The 12040-nt window shown below is 39.3% G+C and overlaps 1 protein-coding gene across 3 annotated transcripts in view; it reads right to left on the bottom strand.

Annotated features, from left to right (window-relative positions):
• Positions 1–3267: 3267 nt before the first annotated feature.
• NFIL3 (nuclear factor, interleukin 3 regulated) overlaps positions 3268–12040 on the bottom strand; it is a 13310-nt gene continuing 4537 nt past the window's right edge. For 2 of the 3 annotated variants that reach the window (XM_040245953.1, XM_040245956.1), the window contains exon 2: positions 3268–5129. In XM_040245953.1, coding sequence (XP_040101887.1) covers positions 3572–4954 — 1383 coding nt within the window. In that variant the 5' untranslated portion in view covers positions 4955–5129 and the 3' untranslated portion in view covers positions 3268–3571. Of the gene's footprint in view, positions 5130–8878; positions 9095–12040 lie in introns of those variants that run through there. The other variant, XM_040245955.1, reaches the window with a different exon arrangement.

The following is a 12040-nucleotide window of genomic DNA, read 5'->3' as shown; positions in this document are numbered from 1 at the left end:
GTGCTCTGGGGCGTCCCTCTCTTACTTTTTGAGTATAGTTAGAGACTTATTTGGCTTCCCAGGTGGCACCAGTGGTAAAGAACCCGCCTGCCAATGAAGAAGACATAAGAGATCCCTGGGTTTGACCCCCTGGATCAGGAAGATCCCTCTGGAGTAGGAAACAGCAACCCACTCTAGTATTCTTGCCTGGAGAATCCCATGGACAGAGGAGCCTGGTGGGCTACAGTCTATAGGGTCACAAAGACTCAGACACGACTGAAGTGACTTAGCGCACGCAGATTCAGTTGGCTTTAATCACATTTTATACCACTGTTTTGAACCTTGTGAGTGGGACAGAGAAGAGGTAGCATTTCCTCAGCTGACACTGTAGAGCACAAGTATCACAGTGTTATCTGACTTAATCTCGCTTTGGTTCCTAGTGAGTCTGGAATTCCTTATTTCAACCTTTATTTTTTTAAGCTTTTTATTTTGTTTTGGGGTATAGCCAATTAGGGGTTCCCTGGTAGCTGAGCTGGTAAAGAATCTGCCTGCAATGCGGGAAACTCCGGTTCGATTCTTGGGTCAGGAAGATCCCTAGAGAAGATACAGGCTATCCACTCTAGTATTCTTGACCTTCCCTGGTGGCTTAGATGATAAAGAACTCCCCCTGTAATGTGGGAGACCTGGGTTCAGTCCCTGGGTTGGGAAGATCCCCTCGAGGAGGGCATAACAACCTACTTCTGTAATATTGCCCAGAGAATCCCATGGACAGCGGAGCCTGGCTTGCTACAGTCCATGGGGTCGCAAAGAGTTGACACAACTGAGTGACTAAGCATAACACATAGCTGATTAACAGTGTGATAATTTCAGGTGAAAAGTGAAGGGACTCATCCATACATATACATACATCCATTCTCCCCCAAACTCCCCTCCCATCTATGTTAACATTGAGCAGAGTTCCACATGCTATACAACAGGTCCTTGTTGTCCTCCTTTATGCCTAAGAAGTACCATTTTAAATATCCTAGCCATGTCTTCAGTTCAGTCGCTCAGTCGTGTCCAACTCTTTAGGACCCCATGGACTGCAGCATGCCAGTCTTCCCTGTTCATCACCAAACTCATGTCCATCGAATCTTAGATGCTTGAAATTATAAGACAAAATGACTAGGGAGGGTGGCGTCCAGATGCAATATAGTTACCACAGTAGCTAACGTTAGCAACTCACAGGGGAGGTAACACAGCCTCAGGTAGGCAGGGTGCTTTGCTCCTGATCTGACAGTCACATTTCAATTCTTCCTGAAAACAACTCAAGATTTACCTTTTTTGCTATTATCCACTTGGACACTTATAGTAAGTACCACACAGTCTATGGTTCATCCCTTTTGGGGGCAATTTATCAACAGTTTTCTTAATATTTTCTATTTCATGGCTGCAAAATCTCCCTGGGAGCCTACTACTGACTCTCTTGGCAGGCATGCCCCCAGGACAGCAGGGCCGCTGCCTCTTTGTCTGGACACTGCGTTGACACAGCCCAGCACTCCACTGGGTGTGCTGAAGGGAACTAGAGCTTTTTTTCTTCCATGTGGAGTTATTGTTTTCTCCCCAGTTGTGAACTTGGACAGCCTTTTGTTTTCCCACTTAACACAGGAACCTGACTTTACACCCTGTCCTATTTTGATTCATGTTGTTATAGTCATTCCATCCATTCTAGGCTGTGAAATGCTTTTGGATGTCGACTACCATCCAGTATCTTAACCCTCCTCTGCCCTGTAACATTTGCAGATGATATAGGTGTCCCTCTGGGCCTCATTCATTCACTAAAAACTGCTGAAAAGACAAGTCCAAGAGCTGAGACTGGCAACACATTCCCTAAGCGTCAGGAGATTTCAGAGCAAACTGGTCACTGTGTCCAAGAGGACAAAGTGGATGGCCTGTGTGTGTGTCCCAGCATTCCCTTTAACTCAAAGGATCTCTTTTTAAAATATAAAAGTGTAGGAAGTTTAAAATACTAAAAATCAGGCAGTCAAAAGGGCAGGGGCCCTCTAAACTGGGATGTTATAATTGGGAGATATGGGTAACAGAGTGAGGGCTAAGTCATCCTTCACATGTATTATGAAGCCTCAAGACCCCCTCCCTATGCCCCCCGGCATACACACATACTTCTAGGATGAAAAAGAAGGCAGCGTGGAAACAGTTCTGGAGAGGCTTTGGTGAGGAGAACAGCTCTGGAGAAAGCTGTTCTTAACCAACATCCACTCACCCCTTCCAGCCTACCCAGAAGCCAGTCCCACCTTGCAACAGAAGACACACTTGTCTGTATTTAAGGACACTTACTTCTATGGGACGACTGAGGATCCTGGACCAGTCATCAGTCATGATCTTGTCATTGGTTTACTTAGAATGATGCTTTCTTCTGAACATCTATATTATAGTTTCCAAACTGGAGCTATTATTTATAGTCATCATTAACAAACTGTAAAAAGCCAAATCATTACATATATTCAGGTTGAATATGATGAAATGTGATCATTGATGTGTTCTTTGAAATTTTGGAAATTAAGTAAAAACAGTATTTCACTAGCTTAATTTCCTAGTCTGTTATACTCTGGAACTGTTAAGATTTACAATAACATAAAAATGACTTCATCCTTAGTTTTTAATCCACTCTTTTAATAGAACCTCTAAATAACAAAGTGGGTCAATGACTCAACTATTCACTTCCATGTGTCATACTTAAAAGAGACGACTAAAGACATGCTGATGCTAAACAACTTGGGTTTTTCTACTTAAAAACAAAAAGGATATAGAAAACGAAACCTTAAAGAAAAATATATAACAGGGAGTAATTTGGTAAATTACTAGACTCAAATGCAAGAAAATGCATTCCCCACCCCCTTTTCTCTACTCTCCTCCTATGGAAGGTTTTCAAACTTACCATACCCTGGACCAAACTAGAAAAAGAAAGTTATGTGTTGAACTTATGTTTTACTTTTCCCTCAGACACTAAAGAATCCACCTGCAGTGTGGAAGACCTGGGTTCGATCCCTGGGTTGGGAAGATCCCCTGAAGGGAACGGCTACCCACTTCAATGTTCTGGCCTGGAGAATTCCATTGACAGAGGAGCTTGGCAGGCTACAGTCCATGGGGTCACAAAGAGTGACTTTCATTTACTATAGGTGGGAGAAAACTCCTCCAAATAAGTAAAATGCAGAGTATCTTAATATAGTATCCACTTTTGTAACTTACATTGCTTTCTTTCCCATAAAACTAAGTGCAATGGAGCAAAAGTTCTGTGTTTGTCACCAATCCTTTATTGAAACTGGTAACTTACACACTTTATAATAGAACAACAAAAATAATGTTCAATATATACAGCCTTTGCGATGGACTATTTGACTATACACAAGGCAGAGTGATAACACAGTCTAATCTTCATAATATTTTGTGCACAAAAAGACACCCAACAGACAACATGTGAACGTTATACAGTGAAATGACATCACAGGTCCAGTGAAAATTCAGCCTAATACAAAACGTACTCATCTATTGCAAATGACATCTCTAAAGGCCCAGAGCTTGTTCAGTAGTAATTTTACCCAGAGTCTGAAGCAGAGATTTGGTGTGTGGCTATAAGTCTTGAGACCACCTCTGCAGACAAGTTTGCTATCCCCTGCTTCAGAAACAAATTCTCTGGGTCAGAGACTTTGTAACCACTGTCTTTCACTTCCACCACTCCAGTTTTGAAACTACTCTGAATTTTGCCATTAAGTTCTTTTTGATGCCAGTGTTCAGATTTGAGAGACCAATCTTGCATGTTAGTCACTTGGACTGAAAAGGGAGTGAGAGAAGAATGTACCAGGTTGGGGGTGGTATGCTTCTCGAGTTCGAAATGTCTCTTAGACGTCATGTCAACAGGAGAGGAAAGTTTTTGCGTGCCATCAAGCTCATGATCGAAGGCTTCCACTTTTATCTGCATGGCTTTGGCTTTAATCCGAAGCTTGTGTGGCAAGGCAGAGGAATTCACTTCCGGAACTTTAACCACTGTTGCGTGGACACGCTGAAGTTCAACGGGAGAGTGGATCGGGCCCTTGGGAACCTGCTGCTCATCTTCTCCGTCGGATGACTTTCCTACTGCACCTTCATCAGTTTCCGATGTCCTCGGAGAGTTACTGGAGGACCGGTTGACCTGCAGCAGAGGGGGAGAGTGCGAGTATCCAGGAAAGGAATTCCCCATGTAGTTCTGATACACGGCCCCTCGGTAGGCACCCCGGTCATCTCTGGGTTCCCTGGCATAGCTCTCCAGTTCCATTGGCTCTTGCTTGATGACCTGGAACTTGCTTTCTGGGCTTCTGCAGCCACTCTGCACAGGGCCCTCCTGTGAATGTTCTAGCGAGGATACTTCTGAAACATCAGACAGAGAACTCTGAGGAGAGTGCTTGATGACAGAAATGCAACTGCTGGCCACCATCGAGGGCTCGTGCTCATCCACAAAGGTGCTCACAGTGGATTTGGAAGTCTGGTAGTCTTGAAAGTACACAGCTGTAGAATTACTGAGTTTCTGAATCTCCTGGGCGTAGGCTGTTGAGCTAATTAAACCAAACTTTAATTTTAGGGAAAGCAGTTCAGCTTTTAAAGTGGCGTTTTCTTCTCCCAGTGCAATGAGTTTGTTCTCCAAAACCAGGTCGTTCAGTCGACGTTTCTCCCGGGACCTCTTGGCAGCTTCGTTATTTTTCCGCCTCTTTTCCCAATACATGGCATCTTTTTTCTCGTCGGGAATGAATTCCCGTTTCCTCCGACATGCTGAGGACTTGTTTTTCCCCACACTTCCTTCACTGAGAAGGAGTTCTTCCCCTGTCGTCAAGTCTTCGGAGACTTCGGTCAAGGCAGCATTAAGCACCATCATCTTGTCCACACTAGTGCCAGCATCAAGAGATGCCTGCTCCTTCTTGATGCTCTGCATTTTTCTCAGCTGCATCAGCTGCACCTTAACCTATATATGCAGTGCAGGAGAAGAAGTTATTTCCTCAGTATTCTCAAGTGCTTTAAAAACTGCAGTTTAAAATCCATCAATATTCTTCCTTTTGTTCTACCATCCAGAATAAATCTCTCCCGCTCCTCTCGCTGAATGAAGTAGGGGTCTTCTAGATGACCTGCAATACACGAAGAGAAATAGTCATCTCTTTGGTAAATATTTATTACCAGCTATGTACAAGAAACTACATGAAGCATTGAGGGGCAACAGTTCTGTCCTTCAAAGAGTTTACAAGTTTGAAAAGAAAATAGGTACCCAAATACCTATACTGTAAAGTTGTAAAGGACAAGTCCCCACTGAGAACTTTCCTCAGGGGAGTATGTGGTTCAGGGGAGTGAGAAAAAAAAAAAAAAACAGATCTGCCCTGGGGAGAAATAGAAGGTGGCTGTGTTTCAGGAGAAAAACCAGTGGGGTGGGGCATGTGGGGATAGGACATTACAGGAAGGAAATGACAGATCGCCTCTGGTTAGTACATTTTTAAATAGTACTTGCATCTTGTGGGGCTTCTGAATACCTTTAGATAGCATTTATATGACTGCCAAGCAAACCAGTTCACCTCGTAAAAGGAACTTTTCCAAGAAAAGCCTTTTAATGTCAGTAGACAGATTCTGTAATTATATGGAAAACAGAAAGGGAGATAGATTTTTATTTCCACAAAAACAAAAATAAAAGTCGCACAAACAACTGAGTTGTAGCTGTTTAATTCTTATGTGGTTTATGCCATGGTCATTCTGCCAAGTGACTCAGCACGCCTGAAAAGGACTCTTCTCAATAAAGCTGTCTCTCTGATACATTTGTGCTGTGAGAAAATGCTTTACTCCCCCCTGGGTCCCTCAAATTCATTTATCAAACATTCACTTCAAGTTGTAGCATCTACAATGCCTTTTTTGATCCCGATAATTCCGTCAGAATAGATTTCACTGATATAGTAGTTTCAGCCTAAAACAAATGGTTACTATTCAAAGGGATTTTTTTTTTTTAAGTACAGTGCCTTCTTGAAACTTAAAATTATTTTAAACTGAGAGTATTTAATTATGGAAAGAATTTCTTTCCATTTTACTAATTAGTTTCAAACAAAATATAAGAACTCGAAAACAGGACTATCAACTAGCTTCCTTTTCCACTGATGACAAATTTATAATCTGAATTTGGCCTGACAGGAGACAATAAATCCATATTAGGCTCCAATAACAATCTTTTCATGGTGGTTTCGGATCTGTTTCTGGACAGGGTTTCTCTGCCTACTTTTCCAGTAGGTTATACTTTCATGAAGGAGATCTGGGAAAACAGCTGTTTATTCAGCACTATCTGTATACAGCACTCTCTCCTGCCCCATTAGAAAGATTTAATGTTTTCATGTCCCTCTTTCTTTCTTGTGCATAGTTTTATATTGACTAATGAAGTTTAATTTTATCAGTTGGAAAAGCCTGCCAGCTTCTTGTGTCTTTTCAAGAAGGAATAGAAGGAATGATGTAATCATTTCAGGATCATCAAGGATAAGGTTTAATGCCACATTTTCGTCCATCAAACTGAGCCAATGCAAACAGTGAGTTGCAATTCAGCAAAACCTAATGGTTATGAATACTGAGCTTCTGTCTGTCTTTGATAATATCTTTTAGTGGAAAATGAAGGCAACAAGTCTGCCACAGCAGGCAGTGATGGTGTGAGAAAGGGAGCTTCCTAGTTATCACTTAGTAAACAACACTACTTCCTATACTTGCACTTAATATTTCTTGCTCTGACATGGAAACTCCTTTTCCTTCTACATACTGAATGAATTATTTTCTTCTGTCAATAATTTGTATTTCTTAAATCTGTTAAGTCCTTCCCACTAAAATCAAATGAATGCTAAAGCAAGAGTAAAAATTCCAACTCCAGGAAGATAACTATATTGAACTTTTCCAAGATGCATTTCAAATCTCCACTGTATCCCCAGGTACTACTATTTATTTCCTTGTACACTATGACTCTAAGTATTTTTTTCACTTGACAATCTTGCTCTTCCATGCATTTTTAAATTTATCCCTTCCCTGGAAAAAAATTAAATTCCTTCTACATTTCATTTAACCTATGAATTGTTACAGTTATGCTTTTGAAATGCCCCACCATTCTGTCTGTATTACTCTTTCTAAACTTTTTGTTCTTTCATCATTTCATATCCGTTTCATCATTTCAAACCTATGTTGAGTGAGTTGAGACTCTGATTTCAACCTCCTGTTCCAAAGAATCACGCTGAGTCTAGTGTTGAGTGAGGGCAGGCAGGCAGCCCTTGCCACACCACATAGAGAAAATAATCCTACTTCTGTTTAACAAAAATATCTCACTTATTCTAAAATCTCTTAACCCACTTCTATGTGTCCAAGTACTGTATGTCCACTTTTTCATCTCTATAACTTTGTTTGGTATGTTCAAAACCTGCAGAAAAATCTCATTTCTTTTCAGTTAATCTTCTTCCAATCTCAATTTCACTAGGTATACTAGAATCTGGATTCTTCCCTCATCTGCACTTAATAACTGCCTCTATGATCCCACCAGCAAATCACCGCATACTACATCAGGGTATTTTCTGTAATATTATTTATCAAATAACTTGGCTGTGTTGAAAAGAATTTATTAGCAGTTCAAGACACTATAGAGAGAGGTGCTGATTATGTACAATGTTTATCTTCCTACATGTTTATTGTGTATGCCCAACTAGAATACCGATTAGTTCAGGGAACAAATTAATATATTTGTATCCTAGCAACAAACTGAACCTCTTAGGGGCTCGTCATTTGACTGACACTTATTTGCCTTACGTAAGAGAGCTTTGTAACAAAAACTTGCTGATACCTTCTTTTAAATTTGATATTATTACATAAATTATATAAAAGTTTGTTTTACTTATTAAGAGAGAACTTCTCTTATTCATTACTTGTCTTATGCAACAGATATGGAGCACCTACTGTATATCTGGCACTGAGCCAGACTTGGGGCAGCTAAAGATGGAAAGAAGAATCAAACTCCCAAGAATCAAGGGACCCCTTAGTCTTTGGTGAGAGGCAGGCTCATGAATACAGATGAGCACTGTACTCACGCGCGGGTGTGGCAGGAACGTTGCCAACATGGGGAGTCGGTGTACGTATCACATGGTTTCTAGCCACGCGGATTTTTTCTTGGTATGGTGACAATAAAAACAATCATTACAGGTGCCATTTACTCAATACTGACTATGCAACAGGCACCCTGAGCCTGGCCTGTCATTATTTCACTGCCCTCATAATAATAACCACTTTCAGATGAGAAAACTAAGGCTGGGAGAAGTTAAGCCACTTGCCCAGTGTCACACACAGCTAGTTAGGTGGAAGAGCTAAGATTCTCAGTTCTGTTCTTCTCATTTCTGTGTAATATATACCCATTTACTAAGTGATTTGGGGGCAGCAAAGCACTATTAGATGTTGCCAGAACTTCTTTCAGACAACAAAAGTACCATCTGGAACTTTTCTCCATCTTCCTCAGAGTTGTTTTATATCCTGTGATTATTTAATGAATTGAGAAAGCATTCTAAATTTTCATCTCTCTCTAAAATTTTAATCTCCTGGCAATCCTGTATGCTAAAATAAATGAGAAGAAAAGAAAAGTTACAGCTGTTGGCATTGTCATCTGTGATTTTTTTCCCCCACAAACCCAAAATATATCAATTTTCAACATGGGGATAGGGTACAGTTAAAACACAGAAGACTGAGCGACTTCCCCAAGATCACGCAGCACTAGAAGGCAGAGATGTTGAGGGGAGAGATCTGCGCCTTTCAACAATAAATTTAAAGAGCATGCAAAGGTGGATTGTAGTGCTTTCTAAAAACATCAGTACTTATGTTCAACTAATACCTTTATTTCAGATTCCAGTGTTTTCCCTTATGATTACTTTAACAGTCATTTCACCTCTGCCTCAAGTTTTCAGATCACCACTAACGCTGTGTTATATCTGTCACCGCTAGTTTCCTTTCTGGTGAGTAACTGACATTAAATGCCAATTCTATGATGCTGGTGTGTTCAGCACGATCGGTTTCATTACACCCATTAGATAATATGGCTGCTTCTTAAAAACACAAATAAAAAGAGAAATTTAGGAGCAGGAGTCATCACATTCCAATGACATATTTTCCCACACCTAACACGGACGTGCCATTGCTAATTAATGCTTTTTCATAGTACATCACAAGATTTCTATAGCCAGGAGTTGTTTCGTAAGCCCAGATTTAAAATTCTACTTAAGTCAGATGACCTAAATATTGTTTTTAATTAAGATTAAATTTGGTTTAGAAAATTCTCTAAACAAATAAAGCTTTACAACACAAATTCTAGCCCTAGCTTCTTTTTGAGGAGGGACCTTATGACTTATGTTTACAGTAACAGACCTATATCTTCCCTGGCCTCCAACACATCTCTCAGGGAAATACTCGTGGACAATTTAAACTTATTTCAAAACAAGAAAAGAAACATTTTGTTTCAAGCATCTAAAATCTGACTAATAGCTTAGACATTAAAACCTACTATGAAAAAATTTTATTATCTCTTTAAAGAGACTGCAAATTGCTTCTATTCTATACTCTGATTTTAACATTCTGTCAATACAAGATGAAATACTATTTGGTATGCCCAGTGATTTGGAAATATTTTGACAGAATTACCTCATTTTTCCTCTACTCTCTGAATGTACTATTTACACTCTCAGAGATATAGTATAGATACCATTAAAGAAAAAAAATCTTTTATGTTAAACTACATCTCTCCACTAGGAAGACAACGGCTTAGTCTTGAGATAAGTGCCACTTTAGTGAAAAAAGATAAAGTTAATGAATCAATTCACAGTTCTTTAAACTAGTAATACTAGCAAATATTAACCTACATTTTCTTCCTGTGGGTAAAATCCATGACGTGATTATTTCAATAAAATGCTTTACTTTCTTTTCCTGGATGAAAATAAAATCTGGGGGTGAGGGATGAAAAAACTAAGGAAACACTGAAGTTGCACGAGGATCTTCTAATCAGGCTGAAAAATAAAATGTTTTTTTCAATTAAGAAAACTATGTTAAACCTCATAAATGCCTCCCATTAATAATATAATTCTGTCTCTAGTAACATAGACTTCAACCCTGAAGTCAGAGAGAAATGTATACTTGATCAAGATATGAATACACACATAAACAGATTCTCACACTCTGCCAAAATCTATCCTATAATAGCAACAAACTGACCAACATTTTCTATTCAGGTACTTCTGTAAATGAATGTGTCAAAACCAGAGAAAGTTTATGATAAATGAAAATACTTCAAATTCCTTGCTCTCTCATCCTCAACAAAGGGCTACTTGAAAATTAGATTTAAACTTAATAAATACAATGACAACATTGCATTTTACTATAGCACTGATATAATTCATGGGATTGAAATATGAAATAGTATAGTATAACCTTTTTTTTTTTTTTTTTTAATAAAAAGAGTCCACTATTTGTAACCGAGCTCTTAATGGAAATATTCTGAAGACTACTGGGGGTAAATGCATAGATGCTAACACAACCAAACAACTTCAAGGCTTGAGGGAGGGGAACTGGAAGGGTGGGGGTGATGAAATACTAATGCATTAACAGCAACAAAAACATGTGCAGTCCCTTCAAAATGGGGACCATTTGCTTTCTTGAAACTTTCAAAAAGATAACTTCTCATTAACTAGCAACTAATCTGAAATCCTAAGGGACACCAATAATCATGAAGTAACCCAGTTATAGGAAATTTCTGCAACAGTAAGTAATGCCAGAATACATGCAACATGTGGCAATGATGGGGAAAACAGGGCACGTGCGGGGCTGGGTGAGAAAAGGGTACGAAAGGGCAAGGTTTTGAATGTTCCTAATTAAACTGAGGAGTCATTCCAGTTTTCCTCAGCTTGACTTTTTAATTTCTTGTTCACTTTCTTTCCCAGTGAACAGACGATTACACATGTCATTTGCTATGTGCCTCATGAGCAGAAGAGATTATTTTAAATGTTTATTTTTAGTGTTTATTTGAAGGCTACTTAATTCCAGTTTTAGATCCCTAGAAAGTTAATTAATAAAAGACACCATGTTCTGAGAACTAAAAGGCTTATAAACACCATTCTGCTTCCAAGGAAAATGAATGCTCAAAGCACAGATTATTACAAAAGGTATCTAGTAAATCTCTACTAAACTTTCTTATCATAAAAACAAGCTAGCATACTCTAATTAAAACCATATGAGAAACAGTGTTTTTTTAACTACAAGAAAGTTATTTGTAATGAAATTTGAGAGATAATTGGGGATGGTGGTAATATAACTTCATTTTGAAACTGAAAAGCTCTTATGTAATGTCTGTGATCAAAGGTCAATGTCTTTTGACATTCTCACACAAGTCCAATCTGGATAAAAATCAACTCAAATGTAATTTAGAAAAATAACAGGATATCAAACAATGTGTTAACCCTGTGAAATACAGGCATACCTTACAAAAACAAGAAATGAATATTAAAGGAAACTTCAATTACATTGTTTCTGTCATATTTTGAATTGAATCCCAAGTGTGCTCTCATTCCTTAATACAAATTAAAAATAAACAACTCTGAACAGCATCAATGCCATCTGGATTACAATGGAAATAATGAAGTATGTGTGATTTTACTTGGGTAAAAATAAAACCTCGGCAATATGACTGCACCTTTTCCATTCTATGCTGCAATCACATTCACGTCTCGGAACTGACTCTATGGACCAAAGCAAGGTCAACTAGAAATATCCACTCAGCTGGTGAGTCAAGCACATTGCTCAACATGGGAAAGGGCCCAAACAAAGGGTTTTAATTTTCAGGTTGTTGCATCACAGTGATGTTATAATTGCACTTAGCAAAGATAAGTCTTTAACACAGAAAAGGAAATTGTTTCAAAAACTCCAGTGAGCTTGCACTCATACTCAGGAGAGACAGACCGCCCCCGCAACGGGGGGGGGGGGGGGGGGGGGGGGGGGGGGGGGGGGGGGG

This window comes from Oryx dammah, unplaced genomic scaffold, assembly GCF_014754425.2.
Source record: "Oryx dammah isolate SB20612 unplaced genomic scaffold, SCBI_Odam_1.1 HiC_scaffold_1, whole genome shotgun sequence".
In the NCBI taxonomy this organism is placed as follows: Eukaryota; Metazoa; Chordata; class Mammalia; order Artiodactyla; family Bovidae; genus Oryx; species Oryx dammah.
This window is presented reverse-complemented; position numbering and strand designations above follow the sequence as displayed.